General features: G+C 39.0%; 1 protein-coding gene across 3 annotated transcripts in view; it reads right to left on the reverse strand.

Annotated features, from left to right (window-relative positions):
* SLC1A7 (solute carrier family 1 member 7) overlaps nucleotides 1-22,561 on the reverse strand; it is a 49,600-nt gene extending 27,039 nt beyond the window's left edge. For 2 of the 3 annotated variants that reach the window (XM_035332688.1, XM_035332687.1), the window contains exons 1-3: nucleotides 22,196-22,561; nucleotides 21,028-21,107; nucleotides 6,302-6,517 (exon numbers count right to left, since the gene is read on the reverse strand). In XM_035332688.1, the coding sequence (XP_035188579.1) occupies nucleotides 6,302-6,517; nucleotides 21,028-21,107; nucleotides 22,196-22,336 (437 nt within the window). In that variant the 5' untranslated portion in view covers nucleotides 22,337-22,561. The remainder of the gene's footprint in view (nucleotides 1-6,301; nucleotides 6,518-21,027; nucleotides 21,108-22,195) is intronic. The other variant, XM_035332689.1, reaches the window with a different exon arrangement.
* Between the last annotated feature and the right edge of the window lie 873 nt (nucleotides 22,562-23,434).

Below are 23,434 nucleotides of genomic sequence, written 5' to 3' on the forward strand. Positions count from 1 at the left end.
TAGAATAGAATAGAATAGAATAGAATAGAATAGAATAGAATAGAATATTTCAGTTGGAGAGGACCTACAAAGATCATTGAGTCCAACTGCCTGACCACTTCAGGGCTAGCCGAAACTTAAAGCATATTATTTGGGGCATTGTCCAAATGCCTCTTGAACACTGACAGGCATGGGGCATCTACCACCTCTCCAGGAAATCTGTTCTTAATATCAACCACACTTGTCCCTGCAAAATGGACCAAAGTACACTTCTGCAAATTAGAAGCAGTTAAATCCTCGTTACTGTGATAAAAGATAGTAACAATGCAAAAATCACTAATTGGGACTAAGCCATTGTGTCTTGCTTGTCTTTCTGCAGATCAAGGCAGGACAAATATTATGGAATCATTTTGCCAAATACACTTTTTATCTGTCCTGAAGGTGACACTGTTGCATGGCATTTCAGTTCCAGGAAGAGATCTGGAGGGTGAACCTCCTTACTCTGCTTCTTCTCAAAGACAAGGTCATGACACAGCTCTAACAGTGCTATGACTTTCCAAGAAACTCATTCTTTGGGGTGGAAACACAAGCACATCGCATTTTTAAGAATCTCAAAAAGGTTGAGTCATATTAAAAGTAGCATGACAGGCCCAACACATATGCACTATTGTTCCAGGAAAGCAGAATTATTTAATAACAAGCATTCATCCATATCAGAACATGTCCAAACCAATTTTCAGGAGGATGAACAATTTATTCCCCTTTAGGGCTGAAGATTTCCTAATGCAGTTTTAACTCTTGGCCCCCATGTATCTCCCACTCTGTGACCAGAGGGCAAAAAAGTCCACTTTGTGTTCCATCTCCCAGTCACCATCTTCATAACGGAATTATCTTTTTTTTCCATGTTGGTTTCCTTTATGCCAAATAGGAAGCACACATGTAGGGGCTTCAGAGCCCTTTGTAAATACTAGAGGATCGGGATTCTGAGCAGCTTGAACTGCTTAAAAATTAACCAGAAGAGAACATCTGGTCACATACAGTGTTCAACAGTGCTGGCACCAGGCTTGTTTTGTGAGATAGAAGAAAACTGGCAGTTTGAAACTAATAAAAAAGGCTAGTTTGCCATAGGAAACATAAATATTTCTATCCTAGTAACACAGTGACTTTTGGTAAAAGGTAGAAGAATGTAGGCCAGGGTTATTAAAAAAAGTTCTTTCATAGTTTAAACCCTGGGTCTTTTAATGCATTCTTTAATATCTAACTGCCTGTATATGCAATTCAGTCTTCAGCTGTAAACTTCTTCAAGCATGATTTCTTGTTCTGCACAGCCCAGACATTTTCCTAACTACAGGAGATACTGGGTTTCTCCTGCCCTGTTTTGAAAAAAATGCAATTTGTTTTTAAAATAAAATACCCCTTGAAAAGGGGGAAAGGAAATTATTTTAAACAGTGTTTAGGATTTCCATGAAAATATAAATCCTCTACAATGTTTATATTCTATGATAACTATTAATGGTGTGTGTGTGTATATATATATATATGCACACACAGAAAACAGAAAATACCATCACCAACAAAAAGCCTTGGATAAAATACCATCACCAACAAAACCAGCCTTGGTTAAGGCTGGCCAGCCAAACTGAGTTTCCAGGTAACTGCTTCAAAGTCTATTAAATTGGATGCAATCCTGAATATTCAGAAGTAAAGACTGCTCTGATTTATTCTTCCAGTAAACTTCCAGAGTGTAAAAACTCTTGTGTCATGCTTGGATAAGGCATGATTTGAACCTGTCAATATTCACTGAGTTGTTTTATTTGGAGCTGTTGAGCTGAAGTAGCTCACAACGTCATTCTGTCTGGTTAGACTTGAGAAAGACTAAAAATATATGTGAACTCTATATTTTCTGGTGCCAATTTGCACACATGATCAGCTGTATATAAAACAGGAGGGTGAACCTTCAGTTTGGCTGGGATTTTTTTTCCTAATGTGCATGTTATGTTCTTGGCATATGATTGTTTATTTTTATCTCATCAGCCAAATTTTATTTCCATTGATGACAAATGCAAGTAGCATGAATTAAGTTGCAACAAAATTTACCCTTAGAAATTAAAGGTATTTGAGAATGGCAGTGGAGCGTGGTGGAAATAGTAACTGCTAATGTAAACCATGTGGTCCTGTGTAATATATCTTGACTTACAAATGTGCATTTTCTAGTCTGCTTGTCAGGTGAATATACATATGTTCCCGAATTAAACAAACCAAATGTCTTAAATTTGACATTATTCCTGTACGTGTGGCCCTTTTTGGTCCTTTTGGGCAAAACACTTAAGATCTGAATTATTTTTAAAAATGGTTATCTTGCCTTTCTTAATTTCTTAACTCAAAAAAAGCTACTAAAAATCCACTCTTATTTTTGGGAAAAAGTACAGAATTAATTTCAATAATTCACATATTAAAAATAAGGTAAAGAACAAATATTTCCTCTGGCGCCACAGGTTTTTCTGAATGACCCTCAGCGACCTTTTTTTTTTTCCATGTCTCGGTTCTCCAGCTATAAGGAAAATGGTTCATCCCTACCTCAAAGAGGTATCACACATCATGAGAATAAATGCATTAAAATTCATAAGGCATGAGGTGCTTTGATGTGTTTAAGAGTACAAGATGATCCTTAGCCTGAGGATTTATAGTTTTAAATATGGAAGGAAATACAGTTTCATGAGCCTTGCAGTGTCCATACCAGAAACTTTGAATATAATTAAGAAAGATTTGTACATCTGTCTCAATCTAGTAATGATGAGCCATCTAAAGAGAGAAGCATCTTTAGAACACCATCTTCTGCAAAGCTTCAGACTCACAATTGCCTTCTGAATTAACATGTGCTCAGTCCAGATCCTTGCACAATGCCAAAGAAGAGGGGCAAGTTGTGGAAGGGCAGATTCCTGCACAAGTATGAAAGTGAACTAGCTGGTTAAATGGGCGTCAACCACAGACAGCAGAAGATGTGTTTGATTTAAAGCTGGATCAAATTAAAGCAAAAATTCAGACACGTAAGGGCAAAGCACCACTCAAGATTTTCAGTAGAAAGCCTAGTAGAGTGTTGAAAATACGTGTATTATGCTGGATTCAGTGGCCTTCCTGTCCAGGTTGAATCCAGGAGAAAATTGGTAGGGGCAGATTCACATCCACAGATCTTGCCCTCTGTCTCTGGAGGTTTACTTGAGAAATGAAGCCTTTCAAATACTTCTGTTTAGAGTGGCAAAACATGGCTGACTTGTGCATATATGTTTCAAGGCAGGAAACTCAGTATGATAATCAGGTAATGCATGTCCTGGTTGATGTGAGGTTTAGAGCCATTTCAGAATCATGTGGTATAGTGTCCTAACTGTGCCATATACACTAGAGTTTTTGTTATTGTTTTCTTTTACATAATAGACAAATACATGGGGGAAGCACCACCTGCAAAATAATACTGTGTATATGGTACATTATGCTATTCCTCCATATACCATACGTGCTCCAGAAACGTGATTATTGGTTAATGTTGTAGATGTTTAGAATTATGATGAGGCTCAGCATCAGTTCTTTGTTTTATTTATTAAAACCACTTCTAAAAGCAGAATCCTCACCCAGAAATTCCAGAAATTCAATTTCTAGCAACATCCTTCCTCTCTGCCAAAAATTCCAAACCTGACAATGTCCTATACAACATCACATGAAATGATAACACATTTCATCATTTCAAAATGGCTTCAAATGTGAAATAAGCGAGGGGGAATAGGTGTATCACCATGCCAAGATTCATGCTTTTAAAATAAACCCCACAATTATGTCACGTATATCATCTCTCTACTTGTACGTTTAGCATTCTTTATTTGAAGAATAACAGATGTTTCCTGCGAGAACTTCTGTGCACATGTGCAATTGATAAATTGGGAGGAAATTAATGAATTGAGAAGATAAGCCAATCTGGGCCTAAAAAGATGGTCTCCAGCTGTGAATGGAAGTGATTTATCATTGAGCTGAAGGATCAGCTTTTCTAGCTCAAACCAGCAGATACATCATTACATTTAATCCAGACTTCCACAAAGATATCTAGGAGTTTTGCAATTGACTTCAGCAGAGCCAAGATTTCACCCATAGTGTTTATCTAGGCTGAAAGCCCACTCCCCACAGTTGTATTATTATTTATTTATTTAGTGAATGTGGTTATTTCTGCAGTGGAGGAATAAAAACAATCAGTCTGTGCACTCAGGGTAGGAAGAGAATGCAGCCCTAGCTGGTTCCTAGCACAGAAACAAGAGAATGAGCTTTAGTCTATCTGTTCAAGCTTCAGTAATGAGAGTGGCTAATTGGCCTGTCATTGTTGACACCTGCCCAAACCAAAGACTAAACTAACATGCCTGGGTGGAAACATGAATACCTGAAATAGGCATGAAAACTGTTATGATTTGCTTAGGTGTTTGTAGGAAGAGAAATTATAGATGTTGCAAATGCTTGGATCAGAACATAGTATTTTACCTGCAATCAGACTCAACAGAATAAAGCATTCCCAAACAGAATAAAGCATTCATCACTAAGTCTGTGGTGTACAGAGAGCTGAACCAGCCAGACAGAGAGGAAGTGGTGAAATCATAATTAAGATTTTGGGTTCTAGTCATACAGACATTCAGTTGTTGGATGCAAATATAATATTATAGAACTGAATTTAAACTTTGCAACCCCACGTTATTTTTCATCTGACATCTCCATGAACTGGCTTACTCTTGCTTTCAAAAAGCAATGAGGCTGGTACAAAGGGACAGGAACCGATGGCTAGAAAGACCCTTTCTGGAGCTAGTTTTAAGGTCATTTTGGTGTACCATTGCACCATATATCTCCCTAAGCCTTTATATTTTTAAGAATGAGGCCTTAGGAAACAGCTGAACACACAAGAAAAGGTTTCTAAACACTGACACTATGAAAATAATTATTAAGATTACTCATTTTTGTTAAATTCCCTTTTATGTCTATCTTTCTGATATTTAAAAGTCCAGTTCCTTCCTCCAGGTATAAGAATTATAGTCCTTCATGCAGCAGAAGCAGAATATTGTGACTTAATTAGTCACAAGCATGCACATGAATCTCACTGCACATAGACCAGAGCAAATTCACCAGGGAGACAGGGATACCACTACATGGGCATGTTCCCATTTTAGATGAAGATAGTGTTTTTGTGGAAGGCTACAAGAGAGTGCTCTCAGCTGCTGCCCCATGACTAATACAGTTTGGCACCTTCTCAGTAGTACATTGATACAACAGAAAAACATACGGCTTTCAGATGGGCTGGCTAAATGCAACTTGGATGAGAAATAAAAGATTTTTGTAGGCTTTTCATCCCAGTTCCTTCTGATTTGAGGTCCCAGTAAATCTAATGAAAGTACTTTCTGTGCTGATGCTCATTCTGGGTCAGGAACTTGGGTTTTTGAAAGAAAGATTGTCCAACATTTTGTATTTTAATAAGTAAAACTCCAAAGAGAATTCTTCATGGTTCAGACACACACTGGGTCTAAAAGCCCTTGCCCAATATATTATAAGATCACCGGCTTGAGGAATCACTCAAAGGCAAAACTTGGTCTTTTTGCATGAGCAAAATAAATCTGAGGCACATGCTGGGTTCAGTCAGGAAACTCATCCCACTAGCACCTGAAATGTGGATACAAAGAGGGATATTCAGGCAAGGCCATCAAAATACCCATTCAGGGTTCAAATGCTGGCCTAAAAGAACAAGCCTCTCCTCTGCCAAACAAAGCAAAACAAACACGAAAAAGCCACAAAACAGAACAAGTAATATGATAAAAATAAGGAAAAAAAAGGTCACAATAGTGGTCTTTCTAATTAAATCCTTCATCTGAGAGCTGCTATGAGCAGTTGTAACAGCACTTTCAGGAATTAGTTCCTGAAAAATGTGGGTTTCAGCCCTTATATTAAAGGTTTATCATATTACAACTGTCTGCCCTTAATTAAATTAACATTATATCTTAATACTGTCTTCATATTAATAATAGATTTCATGATGAGCTCCACAGGCTACACTTGATTCTATGGGAGTATAAAAAACAGTGTTGTTAGTATTTCTGTTACATTTGGTGTCCATTCATTTAAATTTTACTAGGAAGAGACGGCATAAGCATCTGATAACTTGAAAATCATCTGAAATTCACATTTTCTTAATTTAAACAAAGTCTTCATCATTAGGTTCAGAATTTAGCCTCAGGCCGCAATTCCTCATGTGTTTCTGTACAAAATGTTACCTCCAGAAAACAGAAAGAATGAATGTAGTTACCGGATTAAGTCTAGCAGTGCATCTGCAGAGCTCATGATGGGCTTTCCACCCTCTTCAGTGCTCTCCTTCTGTGCCGCTCCACCAGGATGGATAATGGAGACCATAATTATTCCCACAATCACAGCCACAAATGTTGTCCATAGGTAGTAAGTGACGGTTATGATACCTAATCGGCTGGAAGTCTTGGCATCCAGGGCTGCTAGCCCAGACATTAAGCTGTGGAAAGAAAACACAAAATATATGGTATCTTTTGCATAATGTTAATGCAACAGAAAACCCATTTTCCTAGTTATTCCAGCTTATCTGCTTGTTGTGTGATTGCCTGCATATTTGTTGTAGCTTGCAGTAATGCAAACGCTGTAGCTCTTGTATCTAAAACAATATTCCCTAATAATCCATGTGAGATCCTGGTTACTTGAAGGAACTTGCAAGCCTGGGCTTCCCACATGGGGACTGAATCCTGTTGACTGCTTCCTGAAGCTCAAGGGGCAGTTTCACATGACGTGATCTACTCTGTGCTGTGCTGGTGCAGCCTCACCTCGATCACTGTGTGCAGTTTTGGGTGCAATAAGATAAGAACGACATAAAACTGTTCCAGAGTGTCCAAAGGAGGGCTATGAAGATGATGAAGGGTCTAGAGGGCAATATATATGAGGAGCAGCTGAGGTCCCTTGGTTTGTTCAGCCCAGAGCAGAGCAGGCTGAGGGGAGGCCTCATGGCGGCCTGCAGCTCCCTCACAGGGAGCGGAGGGGCAGGCGCTGAGCTCTGCTCTCTGGGGACAGCGACAGGACCCGAGGGAACGGCATGGAGCTGGGACAGGGGAGGGTCAGGATGGTTGTTAGGGAAAGGTTCTGCACCCAGATGGTGGTCAGGCACTGGGAGAGGCTCCCTAGGCAGTGGTCACAGCACCGAGCCTGCCAGAGCTCAAGAAGCGTTTGGACACTGCTCTCGGACAGGTGGTTTGGTTTTTGGGTGGTCCTGTGTGGAGCCAGGAATTGGACTGCATGATCCTTGTGGGTCCCTTCCAACTCAGGCTATCCTATGATTCTAACCTACATGTTCGACAGCCCAGGTCACAGGAGCAATGGCAATAATTAGTCATGCAAACTTAGGTATGAAACCCTGCACATAATTCTATGTAACTGTAGAATAATTCAGGTTGGAAGGGTCCCCTGAAGGAAATCTTGTCAGCCCCATCACTCCTTCCTGTGTGAAGCAGGACCATGATTTCAAAATGAAAAATGCTAAGGGGCAAGTTGGACATACAAACTCCTTCAGGGTCAGGTGTGGCTATGCAGTGGGAGCAAAGAAAATGCTATGGTGGTTTCACCATCATCTTTCCTCTTTGGCTTCTGTCCACTGTCAGTAGCCTCATAAAGCTTACCTCTGCGAAACTCTATAACCCTCTACCAAGTGTTTAACTCATACTGGCCCTCTTTTACAGGCAAATTAGGGTAGTTCTTGACACCTGAGTTTGGTCTACACTGCTCTGACATAGACCCTGATGCTGTTTCCAAGTAGTCTGAGGCTAAGATTTGAGTTTAGTGTTGCCTGGGACTTTACAATGAGATTTTGCTTTGAATGATTCTCTGTAATCTCTTCAAAGGATGCATCTCAGGAAAACTGCAGGTGAAATAAAATAGCACATTTGCTATTTGGTGTGACCTGATTGTCCGGCTTTATCATCAAAACAGAACCGATTACCAGGCCTTTCTACATAAATAGTCACGTACTAAGCTGCACCTCCTTGAATAAGATCTTGACCTCACTCTGGTCAGTAAGGTTGTCTAGAGCCAATACTAAAGTGCAGCTTAACCTTTATAGTAGATTTAATGAAATCAAATGGGTGGGATTTAGTGCTCAGGTTCCTGCTATCCTCTAGATTAATTAAGAAAATGCATTGCTTTTCTGCATTGCCAATCTCTCATCTAGGATGTTTTTTGTTAACGCTACAGGAGCAAGGGGAAACATTCATTGTATTGTAATGCAGATCATTTAGAAAATTAGTATATCCATATCTCTCTCTTGTAACCATTGTTCTCCCCTCTCTTTTATCATTTTGAGAAAAATTCCAATTTCTATGTGCCTTTAAAGCATCGTTTACAAACACTGCACTACATATTAAAAAAAGAGTAGCAGCAATGATGCTTAGCTCCTTGGCATCTCCCTGGGATGCGTCCATATGGGAGGCTCAGTATTCTAAAACAGTGAGTTAAATGTTACATGTATCTCAAAATACTGTATTACTTTTCTGTAAAACAATCATTATGTTGTTACTTAGATTTCTAGGACTGAATGCTTCTCACAGGCTGAGGTTTCAACCACCTTTGGTCACCACACCACCACCCCAGGAAAAAAAAATAATAAAGTATAATCTAATCAGGTTGATTTCTAACTAGATGGATATTTTTCACAGTAATCATTTTCTGTGTTCATCATAGGTACATTATGCAGGGAAATGGGCATCAGTGGTATGAAGGGCTGATCCTTGACCAAGCACATCCATAGCCTGTAGGTAGGACACCATGCAGGCTGGTTACTTGGAGAAGGCACTAACGAGGAGACAGACAGTACAGCTTTCTTCCTGGTACTGCCTTGAAGCCGTTATCACTGTGGGAATGGCGTGCTGTTTCTGTTGTCCCTGATGCCACTACCTTGTGTTTGTTGTACAGAACAAACTTCTTTCTTATCTTGTTCATCTGAGAAGTATGTTCAGGTGAACTTAGGGGCAAAAATCTTACTTAAGTATGCCCAGTGGGTCATCTGCTTTTGGCGGTGCCACCTCAGCCTCAGATGTTGGGTGGTTGGGATCTGGGGGGATGTTGTGCTGCTAGAATCTAATCATACATACATTGGCTCTTAGGTGGCAAATCCTGAGGGGGCTAATAATGAGATTGCTCTGTCTTGGGGATATTCATTAACAAGATCATCATCTGTAATGAGATTATCCTGTCACCAGATAAAGTCATGCTCAGTTCATGCTGTGATGAGAAAGTCCTCAAAAGTAATTAACTATGGAGGTGCAACAGGAGAAACTGGTTGATTAAGGATGAATAAAGGTCTGGGTTCAGATAAAGCCCTGTGTTCTTCATGACCCACAAAGCTCAGTTTGAAGAAGGGACAAGAGGAAGAAGTTTTCCAGAGGCTGCAGAGTAACGTCAAACATTTTAAACAATTGCTCAGACTGATTTTTAGGAATAAATGCTGGTAACTAGTAAGAGACTGTAGTCACTCATTAACTACTTCTCATTTGGCTTGATATATTTGATGTCAGAAGGAATAGGACAGAAGACATCAAGATTAATAGACATACTGAGCATCACAGCTACTGTATGAAGTCAGTAATGCGCAGTTACATCACAGGATTTCCTCATCGCTGATCCCTAGAGTTCCAGCCTTCACATAGTGCAGCCGAGGAATGATGAGATAAAATACTCTTCTCATTTCCTAGGGAATAGGGAATTCAGCAGGAGTAGCTTCCAAATGGTTTAACTAAAGATCACTGTATTGTGTTCAGATTTTCCATTAAAACAAATTTTTATCAGACTTGCTTGGCTACATCAAACCCTTCAAATGGCTTCCAAACTTCTTCTAAGACTGAGCAAAGATATTGCCATGCCATTCAGTACTAGACTTTCATGATGCACAATGGAATGAAAAATGGGATACCTTTAATTCTTGTCAAGCCTTAGCATCTGATTAGGCTTGGAATAACAGGAAATATATTTTATTCATAGGTTAAAATCATCTGACTTACTATGTAGCTAAGTATCTTCCACAAGTATGTTTTCTGCATAGCTTCCATAAAATGCTTTAATGATTGCCAAATGGACAAAACAGGATTAAGACAATGAAAAACAATCTGCAGCTTTTCTGAAGAATTCCAGTACTTCTCACTGATTTAATGAGTCTGGCAAGAAAAAAAAATACACAAAAGTTCTTAAAATTTCTTATTTAGGGACCATTTCTTAGTTTATATAGAAAAAATAGAATGTTGAGAATAAGGCTTCCAAAATATGTATTAATGAGTTTTAGATGAGATATTAAATCTTGTAGGGCAGGATTTAAGTGAAATCCCTGATTACTACAATTAAAGAGGTTTCTTGCACCTTGCTTTAAAAACAGCTGGTGCTAGATCTAAGAGCAGACATCATAATAAACTAAGTAGCCCCATGACATCTTTATTTCTTGCATAGGTTGTTCCAATTACATGTGAAAATGATCTTTCTGTGGCTTTTCTTTTTGCTGTGTAGAATAGTCTGCTTCATTGTTTCAGTATCCCATCTTGTTTGTCCAACAGCTTTTGGATGAAATTGTCTATTCTCAGAGACTAAACACAATTTGGAAGAATAGCCTCCAAAACTGTTGTATCTGCTACATATGTAAATATCTGTCCTATGGTCCTTATATTTCTGTGGCTTTCATGCCTCTTCAGAGTTCTGTTTTGATGACCTCAAGACCTCTACACAATGCAAAATTCATGCTCCACAATATTTGCAGGAGTAGAATCTTATTTAAGGTTTGTATTTTGATTCATAACAATTAAAAGATGTTCAGATTTTTTTATTGACACTTGGGTAATTCTAAATCTACTCTGCTTTGTTTTCTGGCAGCTGTTTTCATGCAGCCAAATTTGTCTTTTCTCTGAACTAGTCACATTTTTATTGGTGAAAGAGAGTCAGGAAGCCAGTAAACAAAATAGCAGCATTTTGGTCAATGGCTGGAAATGGAAAACAATTCAAAAAAGTTTATTTACTTGCAGCATTTCAGTGGGGCAGATATTTAAGGCTTAATTATTTCACCAAGACTTCAATTGTTTCATTGTTTACAGTTCCTAAAAAAAAAAACACCAAACCATCAGCTAAGTTACTTTGTCTAGGATGGCTTGATTAAAATTTGTTTACTTTTCTTGGACAGTCTTTATGTGATTTATGAAAGGTTACAATAAATTATTTCTTTATTGGGCCCTTGTTGAGGGAGAAATGTGAAGAGGGAAGCCAGGATCAGTGGAAGAACTAAAGAAACCTAGATTAAGTTCTTAAGGGGAAAATGGAAGGAAAGAGGAAGCCCTCAACAACTCCAGGAATTATTTTTATATGTGACTAAATAAAAAATTAAACACTGTAATAATACAAACAAATGAAACTACTAAATACTATGTCTTAGGTCTGCTTTGAGAAAAACCTGCATAACCCCCTGTCTGCAAACACCAAAAAAAATTATTGCAGCAATTTTCAAGTAATGAGGAAGGGAATTATTTCGATATCCTGGAAATCTAATTAGTCCCATGCAAACAGGTCATTAAACCCTTATGAGCACCCTTAAGGCTTGTTCTGGCTGTTACTGTTAAGCATCAGAATATTTATGAAGTATTTTATTTACAAATAAAAATAGAACTGTGTACCTTCTCTGCCATTCTCTACTTGTTTTTCTGTTGCTTTCTGATAAAAATCAAATTTTTGACCCACATCGAGAGCAAACCTAGATCCCCAGAAATGGGAAACACAAGAAACTGCTGTTAAGACTCCATTCTGCATGTTTATTTTATCTTCCTCACCACCAGAAGCCATCTGGATGTTGCTTTGAAATAGATGGATTATGGATAAAGTTATCAGAAAGGATTAGTGTGATTAGAAAGACATTAATCCTGTCAAGAAGTAATGGTCAAGTATTAACCACCAACAGTTGGTCCTAGAATCATGTTTGTTTTCATTCATCCCGTACCCTCCCTCACAGTCTCATTTTGTAATTGCATGCTGTAGAAAAGACCTTCCTGGGCAAGTTCTCCCAGTGGGGCTGGGAAGCTCCTCTAACAACTACATTAGAGATGATTATATTACAGTTGAGCATCATGAAAGTGAAGTGCTGGCTTCACTAATGCTGCCTGATCACGCAGGCAGGCTGTCTCTTAGCTTTTCATCAAGGTCAGTGCCTTTAAGTTTCAACATGGTAATAATCTCCATTTCCATAACTCAAGCCATTTAATCATCTTGAAATGCTTCACGAATATAACAATATATCATAAAGGAAGGCAGTATCTCCATGTTACAGACAAGGAAACAAAGAAATTAAGGCACTTATTTAAATACAAACTATTTGCAGAGAAAACAATAAGCCTGAAGCAACCTCTGTACTGCGATGGACCATCAGCCTCTTCCTCATCAGTGCCCAGGCTGCTTCACTTCCATGGAGGTACCATTTATGAAAGAACTGATTGCAATAATGAAAATAAGAAACTTTACAGTAATGAGAAAAAGAGATAAGAAACTTTCTCTGGTTCTTTTTGTAGTTTGATGCTTGATTGTGCTCTTAGTTTCCAATGGAATTAAAATTATTTTAGCAGCAGGGATCAGCTTGGCTTTTTCTTTCCAGGATATTTTTTGCTTGCTTCTAACATGACAGAACCCCTACAGAGCTAGACACTGCTGTGGCTGTGACGATGTCTGCTGCTGTCATCATACGCCACAGTGACAGTGGTACTAGTGGGAGCACCATAGCCCATCTCTGTCTCTGCTTCACTCTGTGTGGTCTCCCTTTACTTACAGTGTATGCATGCTATGCTTTTTTCATCTCCAGATGCCATGTTGCACCGCACAGGAAGAAACGCCTCCTGCCCAGACTTGCACAAACACAGCTGGTTAGCACACTGCTGGTCTCTACCTGTATACATGTCACAATCACGTGGCATCTTGGTTGGAAGCCGGTGCCACCCTACATTTTCAGTCCCATCGACCTACTTCTAAGTGATGCCAGGACATCTCATGGCATGACATCATTTGTCTAAGTAGAGAGGAACATAAAATCCTACAATAACCCATGCTCATACCCTGAACTAAGCTGGATTAGGTATGTGTCATGCACTTGTAGAACGATGCCCTTTGGTACAGATGACCAGTCTTTCCATGTATGTTTACGAAGAGCCCAGACAAGCAATAAAACAATGCCTAGGCCCTCTGTGAACTTTACTGAGATTCCAGTAGTTTTGGGGACTGCTAGTGTACTAGCAGACTTCTGATGATCTAAACACAGCTAAGAAACTAGCATGATCACTTGTACTCAGATGAATGATCTCTAATCTAACATCATGTATTATTAGAAGTTGTATTGTATTGCAGTGTGATTTTTGAAGGAGATGAGAAGACTAGAACCCTCTTCAAGGATGAGGAGCTTACTAAGGTTCATCTCATTTGAAAATCAAATAATAGGAAACAGCATTTTTAAAGTTTAGGTATCTAGGCATCAATGAAAATAAAATGTCTGTGCACTGTGAAAGTGAATACCAAAAGTGGACTGTTGCAGCAGTTTCTGTGCAGTTAGATTACCAGCTATAAACAGCACGTAAAATGTGAATTGACTTTTCAAAGAGACTCAGGGTACAACTGTTTTGCTAATGACAGTGGAATCTCAAAGGTGTTGAGCATGATGGAAAATCTGGCCCTTCATCTTCAAGCTACAACAAATAAAAATGCTAGAAGATCTAGCTGTCTGCAATACACTATTTGCAGTGTTTGTGTTTATTTTTACATCCAGGCTGTCAGGAACTGAAACAAGTAATTCTAAATTTCTAGTACAACATAACATGTAACTTTCCAAGATGCTGTTTGTTTGTTTGTTTGTTTTCCTCTGTTGAATAATGCTTTATGAAATAGCAAGAGTTTTATTTTTTACCCAAAATGTTGAGCTTTCCTTTTCCTTATTCTGTGGCACTTGTAATCTTTAATGATAAACCAACATATATAACAAAAAGCCTGCCAAGAACTTACATCATGCATGGTGTTTTCTTAGTGTGCTATAGGAAATCTGTTTTTTCTGGATTAATATAAACAAGGCAGGAATTTGTTTAGCTCACAGTGAAGATCAATGTGCAATGGCTATTCCGTCACTGCTTCCTCTCCAACAGTCCAATACACAAGGCTACTGGGACACATCTATAAATGCTGGAAGGACTAAAGAGCAACCCTTGATCACTGAATGATAAAGGAGATCTGAGACATTGTAATATAGCATGTGTAGAATTGAGGCTGGCCTGTTGACTTTAGCTGTGCTGATAAAGCATTTCCTAAATGCAGAGGTCAGGATGCAAATGAAAACACATTTTCTATTAAATATGGACATGCAGCTTAACATCTGTGGAAAGCATGGAAAGACCCAAGAATCTTGATAATACTTGATTTTCTGTTCTGTAAGTTCTTTCAAGTGTTTTTAGATTAAGAAAAGACCAAAAGGATTTGGAAGACAAATTCGGATTATAAACAAAAGTCAGATTTATTCAACTGTTTATAATTCACACATGTTTCTATCCTAAGGAAACAGAAGGGATTCAGCCAGCCCCTCAAACTTCACATGCCATTTCTCTTTCTTTTGCAAGACACTAAGTATTTTACAGTGATTAGAAGACTACAGAAAGATTCTGTCAAGTCACAAACTACTCAGATCCCATTTGTAATCACACCAGTGCTTTCCACACTCATTCACTCTGTGACCATAGATGTCTGTTGCACATTGTTAGATCCCTACTGATGCTGCCTAAATAATTTGTATTGAGTTGGTCCAATTTTGTCATTATGACATGCATACAACTGTAGCATGTTGTTTTTCTCCAAAAACAGTTTGTAACTGTAGGTAACACAGATAAGAAAAAACACAAGAAGACTATTAGATTTGACCACTAGATTCTATATTTCTAAACACAGCTAACAACATTGACAGTGTCAGACTTTATAAAACAGTGAAAGCTCTGAAGATGTCTGAGGCACAGAGAGGAGATTCATAAGAAGGTTTCCTAAGAGAGTAGAATGGATTTTTCCTCTACAAGCTCAGGCAATCTTAAAGCATCATTTGGAGAACTGCTGGGGTAATCTGAGATCAGTTCTGCAATATAATAGAGATATGGATAATTTAAAGTAATTAATGGTGTTCAGTGAGATTGCTGTCTGCCCAGTTCTTACCCTTAGGTAATCCCCCTTTCACTTTCATTCAGGTGTAGTTCTGCTTTGCACTCTACAAGTATATATATTTATCCCCTCAAGTCATCTCCTTAACAGTCCCATCTCTAGACCAACTTCTCAATGAAACAGTAGATGCCATATCCAAGGAGAGGGCTAACAGCTTGTTCTCACTGGAGGGAAATATATTTCTGTTTTTATTTCTATGACAGTAATACATGACGGGTAATTCAGAAATGGGACGCTATACACATTTTATGTTACCATTCAGGCATCCCACATATTTTCTCATACTAACCCAACAGAATGTTTACCCTTCTCTGTTGGGAAGACCTGTTCCTGAGTGCTGATATTTTTCTATTGGCAAGGTCACACAGAGGAAAAATTCCAGAGTCAAATAATATGAAGAAAAAGCCCTGTGTTTCCAATTGCAGTTTCATTGTACCGGAAAATATGTGTGCTCTGGGGACATGACAAAACATTGTTCTGAGCACTCCTCAGTGAACTCCTGAGACTCCTCAGTGAACTGTTGGCAGCATTTTGCAGCCACTTCTCAACACCTTACTAGATAATACAGAATTAAATTTGATTGCACTTGATTAAGCTTCATTTTGGCAACTGCATAAGCATAGGAACAGTGACTGATATTTAGCAAAGAGTGACTAGAGGGGATAGTTTAATTCCTATGTGGCAGAAAAGACCCAAATGAAAACAGATGAGAAGCTTACGTTTTCTGTCATTTCCCATTAAATCTTCAGTTAAATTATGTGAGTTTTTTCAAGATGATATTAAAAAAAATCTCTCAGTACCAGGAATGGATTAGAAGAAATAGCACTGCATATACTGCCATTCATGCAAAACCAGTATTACTGAGTGAATGAATTTTGGCTGGCATCTTGGTCTAAATTTAATGATAAGAAAGAAGACATTTCATGGCCTTCTAGAGATTTGTATCTCCCTTCTGAATAGGTATGGAATTGCTCATATCAGCCACAGATTTACATTAATGGTAGAAATTTCAGATTGCAAAATTCAGTAGCGGCCTCTGAGTGTTTGGGTCAATTTTTTCATCCCTAGCAAACTGTTAAGCTTTAGTAGTAAAACAGACAAATAATCTCCTGTTTGTGGTGTATTATCAGTCTCGTTTACACTAACAGCAAGCAAAACAGTTCCTGAAACAGTTCACCCAAGCTAACAGTCTGTCTCACAGTATATTTTAACTAAAACCCAAACTCCCAAAGAATGTACTATTGCTCTGAAGTCATTTAGGCTGTGTCTGCGCAGACAGCTGCAGACAGACATGGACTCTTCTGTCTTCACATTGAGCTGCCAAGACTGGTCCGGAAGCCATATAGCCACACCAGCCCTTCGCGTATGAGCTTGGGCGCAGAGCCATGCTAATGCGGCTATAGGCTTCCGGCACGCAGCTGGCACAGGTCTGCCCGGTTTGGCTTGTAGGCTGAGCAAGTTCACATCTGCATGCACCCAGTGTATCTCCACACCCTCTTATATAGTTATTACAATTGTCAGATTTTCAAATATAACTAACAAGTCCCAATAGACAACACTTGGTATGGCACAGTAGAGCTCAACAAGAACAGAATTCCATTAAAACAGAAAGAGCAATATTTTTCATTAGTGGGAGGTTAAAATGCCAGTGCTTTCCCCAAATCAGAGAACTGAAAAGAAAAATAATATGGGTAAAAGGGTGCTATGCTGGAGTAGTTTCCTAACTAAATACCAGGCTTTAACAGCATGAGTAAGAATGACCCACTCAGGAATCTGAGCAGAAGGATAAGGGATTACCAGAACTGATGGCATTATGGACAGGAATCCCCTTAAAGACAGACAGTTCTATATTTAGCATACCGTATTTAATTCAGCCAACAACCCACCAAAAGTATCAAATATTTATTACTATCCCCAAAGGAACCCTCAAATAAATGTAAATTTTTATTAGCATACAATTGCTTTTATCAGGCACAACATACTTAGAGGAATGGGCTTTAAATTATTTAAAAGTCTTCATCAAATTAGTTATTTAGATGTGCCTATAAAAGGAACAATCTTTCTTTAACAGATTCTGCAATTGGAAGAGTCAAACCTCTGCTACACATTATTTTGTGAATATCCAGAAAAGTGTTGTTATTAAATAAATGAAAAATGTAATAATTATTCTGAGGTTAAACAAAACAAACTGCTTTTTCTAAAATGAATATTCACATACAAACAATTAAATTCTGCCCGGACAATTCTTTCCCACAACTAGTCTCGTCTCACTGCTTGCTGCTAGTACGTCTTAGAAAACTGGGCCCTATATTGCCAGATGAAAACTTGATCGTATAAACAAGGGTGCTGAAATAAAGGATGCAATTTTCTGTTATGTATACAGGTAGGCTTACAAAACAAAGAGAACCGAATAGGTTCATCTGGCATAAACCTCTGTAACTCTGGCACTAACATGCTTTTCTGAAGAAGCAAGGCTTATGCAGTCGAACTCGGTGTGCGTGTGAGCCCTTACTAATAACATTTTAATTCATTTTTCTCTCAAACAATTTAGAAGGGTTGGAAGGCTCATAATGAGAAAATTAAGTTCCTGTAAGCTCTGTGAGACTAATGGCTGGATACAGGAAGAAATAATCTGTGTTCTTCTAGTGTTACCTTGAAATAAGAACCATGGGCTGCAAGCCCTGTGTCTCCAACCTGTGTCCAACCTGCCTTCCAGACCTGCAGCACACACATTCTGCAATTAATCTCTGAAGTTGGAGGAAGCCTGGTGAATCTGGTGCACTCAGGCTGCACTGAGCTCTACATTGCCCTGTGAGCCAGGCTGCCCCTGCAGAGTCTCTGGCACTTGTGTGTTTTGAACAGAAAAGACGAATTGAATTTTGTTTCTGGGGTACATACCACAGTGTAAGCTCTCTCCCTACTAGAAGAAAGCAGTATAAAAGTCTCAGCAGTTGTAAATTTTTCAGAATGTGTATCTTCTTCAAAACCTCAGTCACAGCAAGATACAAAGTTGTGATAGATAAGATTTCAGTAATAGCCTTCCCGAGAAACTTGGGTTAAGGCAGTAATACATATTATATATCAAAGTTCCAGCCCACTGGATTTTGATCAGTATAAAACTGACAATGTCAGACAAGGATCCAGGGGCACAAGGACAGAGATGCTGAGAAGGGAGCTGACAGCACCTGAGCTATCGTATGTACAGTGATGGCCAGAGCTGCTGGCCTGGACTTGAGCCAGCCCTCATGTCTGTCACTGTTGGCACTGAGAATATTTGGTCAGAGGGTTTATATTATCATTAGCAAATTTGAGAAGATGTTGATGGGAAAATTGGGCTTTTGTTTCTCTCTCATTTTTTTTTGTTTGGTGCAGAGCACAAAGACATTGACATTAGATTTGAGTATTTCAAGCTCTCAGAACCTGAGAAACCAAAGTGATGCACAGGTGTGTCAGACAATCAGTTTATCCTGAAAGCACTACCTGCCGGTGAAGGATACATGTGGTGTAAAAAAAACGAAAAGGAGCTTATCATTAACCACACTGAAAGAAAGTAGAGATTTTCCGGGTAGGCAACACTATTAGAAAAAGCCTCGGATGGCCTCCTGTATATATAAGACCTAAAGTGCACCGGAGTGACTGCCAGTACTCCAGTAACAACTCGTGGTTCCTGACTCTTCTAGACAGAGCCATCTCCTGGCTAAAGGATGTAATACGGCACCGAGATCCCTTTGACAACCTGTTAAGTTCTCTTCCTCAGACAATGGAGTTAATCAATTCTAATAGGACAGCTCAGAGATTCCTTGCTGATAAAACTTTTAGCTATCACAGGCTGTGTCAGAGCAGCTTCTTCCACTGAGCTGCTTCGCCTCGTAGAATCTCAAACAAAAACAAAACAAAACAAAAAAAGGGTAACTAAAGGACTATGTATTTTAGGGAAGGTATGTGACTTTACTCCAACCCTTTTCTGTCCTTAGTAGATCACTTGCTCATGTGACATTATGTTTTCCTTGGAAAACTCTCCTTCCACCTCTCTAAAATTTTGTCTAATTTTGTCTTGATGTTTTCTAGCTGTGGGGCACAACCAGGTATGAATCTATGGTCATATTAGCAGTGCCAGACATGCAAGCACCATGAATCTGCTTCATTCTGGGAAGTTAGATGCTAAGGTGGGATTTAAAAAGAAAATTAGCACTGGACTGTGTTTATTTTCAGTAACTCTGAGTGATCTGAAGTCTAGGAACTTATCCTTCTCTTAAAATGAAAGATGAGTTTTTGGCATACCAATTGGGCTCCAGAAAGAAGCTGAGGCTTCAAGTAAAGGCACCAAATACTACACTATTTTTATCTCAAATCTGTTAAGGTAAAGTTAGCTTTGCTACTCTCCATCACTCCTTATCTCTTCTCTCAGCACTGGGCTGAGAAGGGTTTTGTTTGTCCAACTGGTATTTGGTTGTTATTGTAGTCAATTGTAAGATAGAAAAATTAACAGAAGAGTAACTGTTGTCCTAAATTAGGCCAACCCACTGCAAAGACAGGTACCATGCACCATCCCTGAGCATCAGGATCTAGATCATTAATTCTGCCACTGATGAAGTGGCATTATTTAAGGTTTTGCCTTTAATGTACTAGGAAATCACTTTCACTTCCAGCTGAAACCATGCATACATCAGTAATTCACTGGACACACAGGTTTTTCAATATTTATCATACTGCAGCAAATCTCGAAAAGAACTACAGAGGTTTATAAATTAACTGTACTTTTATTAACTGGCAGCCAAAAGGACCAACCACATCCTGGGGTGCATCAGGCACAGCACTGCCAGCTGGTTGAGGGAAGGGTCTGTCCTGCTTTGCTGTGTGCTGGTGAAGCCTCACCTTGAGCACTGGGTGCACATTTAGGCACCACAGTATAAAACAGACATAAAACTATTAGAGAACATCCAAACGAGGGCTACAAAGATGGTGAAGGGCCTATAGGACAAAGTGTATGATTTGCAACTGAAGTCAATGGGTTTGTTCAGCCCAGAGCAGGCTGAGGGGAGGCCTCATGGCGGCCTACAGCTCCCTCACAGGGAGCAGAGGGGCAGGTGCTGAGCTCTGCTCTCTGGGGACAGCGACAGGACCCGAGGGAATGGCATGGAGCTGGGACAGGGGAGGGTCAGGATGGGTGCTAGGAAAAGGTTCTTCACCCAGAGTGTGGTCAGGCACTGGGACAGGCTCCCCAGGGCAGTGGTCACAGCACTGAGACTGACAGAGTTCAAGAAGCATTTGGACAATGCTCTCAGATGTTGGGTCTGATTTTTGGGTGGTCCTGTGTGGAGCCAGGATTTAGATTTCATGATCCTTGTGGGTCCCTTCCAATTTAGAATATCTTATGATTGTATGATTCTGTGATTTTTCATCTTATTTGCATGGTGTATTATTTCAATTATTTAGATTTAAGGTAGTCTTTTTGATACGGTGGGTTATTTATTCATTTAACTTCTAGTTCTCTTGAAGGAAAAAGTCCTCTCATTAGGCGGAAAGAAGAAAACATCAATTTAAAAAATAACTGGTCTTTGAGCAAATAATACCTGCATGAGGTACTGTGGAAATGTTCCTATTGATTAAAAAAGAAGTTCAATGCTCCACTTTCAATATGAATCTACAGCAGTAGGTAATGCTCCCGGCACTTCAACATATATTCAAATAATATTCAAATAAAGTAGTGGTAACCTATTTCTTATTTAGGAAACTTTAGAAGTTATTGGAACAATCATTGTTTTCACTTACCTTGAGACAACCAGGGGGAGAATCAACATTTTCAGCATCCTCATCAGTAACTCACCGGGAAACTGGAAATAACTAATTTCCTAGAAATACATGAAGAGATGCTTATTGTTTTGAGATAAAAACTGTCTGCCTTCATGAGACCTGCTAGAGCTGTGAGTCAAGTGGTCCAATCAGGACCACTCTGGTAAAACTCTGGTAAAACCTCAAGCTCTAGTATATAAGGTGGCAAAGGTTTTAGGCTTTAAGAGATCGTTTTAAAATTCATTCTATTACATATTCTGTTGTAATTCAACAAAACACACAGGATTTTTCATTCCTTTTCAAAAGATGACAAAAACAAAATAGGCTACCTCCTAGGGACTACTGTTAATAGGTTGCCTTGAATAATATCTTCATTCTGCATTTTGTGTTTTGCTAGATGTGTATGAAGTTACTGCTTGGAAACAAAAAGTCTTCAGTCTGCAGGTAGCGGTAGCAGAACATAGAATTGTTTTAGCTACTGTGTTTACTAAGTGCCATATTTTTTGAGATTTATATTGTATGCTCAAACAATGCATTCAGCAATGCACGTTGCCCTGTGTACACCAATAGACCAATACGGCAGTAAGAAATGAGAATCCACCAAAAAGCTTAGTTTAAGTATACAGGAGGAGAAATCCCCAAGTGACTCCAATAACATGGTCTGTTAATGATGGGAGATCTTAAATTTATTAATATAAAATATTAATGGTATAATATAAACACTTGTACCTCCATACATCTGATGGTGAAAATTATTGCCGATGTTTTCTTTAGACATACACGTTCCAAGGTAATATAAAATCCAGCAAACATATGATACTGTTTTAACATTCATTCGACTTAGAATCTATTCTCACAATGTTGCAATGTAGTTATGTCATATTTACTAGGTATCTTAAAGACCAGAACCCTTTGCAATACACATTATTTGAGAATGTGTGAAAAGACCCAAAGAGCAGTGTGTAGATTAACAAATAAAACAAATTAAACAAATTTAACAAATACTCATACATGCTTTTTATCTCAGAAATACACATACATGCTTTTTATCTTCAGGTCCATCCTGAAGTTCCACAGTTGCTATGTCTTTTGTTACTTAAGTATGATATTTTCTCTGCAATGATACACTCAGCCATGCCACACGTACCTGCTGGGAGAGACGTCTCGTCCTAAGGAAGAATCCAAGAAGACAACCCACGGTGACTGACAGCACTGAGAGAATGAGTAAACCATTTCTTTTACAAACATCCTTGACCCGAGCGAGGATTGCATCAAAAGCCACTGCCATGCTGTCCTCCGTGCAATTTGGAGAAGAATCAGCATCCCACGGAGAGAGAATTCACTCACTCCTCTTGTAGGAGTGGACAGACCTAGCTCTGTATAGATCAGATCAAAGCATTTCCAGTTCTGCTTAGCTGACCTGCAAGGTCACCCCTCTGCCAATCGCCACCAAGCAAACAGCTGGCATTATTGTTCCAAATTAATACCAATAATCCTATTATCGACTACATCATTAAGAGCCTGGAAGAAGATTAGGGGGCTCTGGAAAATTAGAACAGAATGCAGTAGTATTTCTAAAACAAGACTGGTTCAAAACAAAGTGATGCTCTTGGAAGGAAGGCTGTGTTTGAATACGTTACCCGGTCTTCCCGGTTTGGGATTTGGGGATCAGTGTAATTCACACATACAAATGTATACAGGTAATGTTACTGCACTGTTTGCCTGTGCAGGACAGAGCACATAACATTTTGAACTGGACTATCACAACAGGGCAAACCAGGTAAAACTGAACTTCATTAACTAAAGCAGGCTTGGATATTTTGTTTTCAAGACCAATAAAAGACTGTCTGTGTAGCCTAAGAGCCATGTATTGATCAGAAAACAGTGGTATACTGAAACATGGAAAGAGACCTTCTGGCATTTGGCGTTTATTATCTTGGAAGCAAAATGATTTCACTTTTTCTCCTACCACTACGTTGATTAGAGTAGGGCCAATTTACTTTCAGAGGATTATCAGACTAAGCCACAGGGATTGCTTTCCTTTCCTTTGTCATGTCTGCATTCAGCCCCAACACTGATTTTTATGCTAGTGAGTATCTGATAAAATTACACTACCATAACCATTTACCATGCTGCACTTACTGAAACTCTTCCTAGTGTGTGGGTTATCCTAAGATTATTCAGTGTTTTTATGGAAAATATTCCTTTACAGTAGAACAAACATGGGTATTTGCTGTTTTATTTTAGATTGCAATGCAGTACTTGTAGCTACGTGCTCATATGTGCATAAAAAACTCATGAGACCAAACCATGGTCTGGAAGCAGGATCTGAATACTGTAGGATCAATACGACAAGAGCGCTGCTGTCAGGAGGATCACATAATAC

The sequence above is a fragment of the Oxyura jamaicensis genome, chromosome 8 (assembly GCF_011077185.1).
Source record: "Oxyura jamaicensis isolate SHBP4307 breed ruddy duck chromosome 8, BPBGC_Ojam_1.0, whole genome shotgun sequence".
Taxonomy (NCBI): domain Eukaryota; kingdom Metazoa; phylum Chordata; class Aves; order Anseriformes; family Anatidae; genus Oxyura; species Oxyura jamaicensis.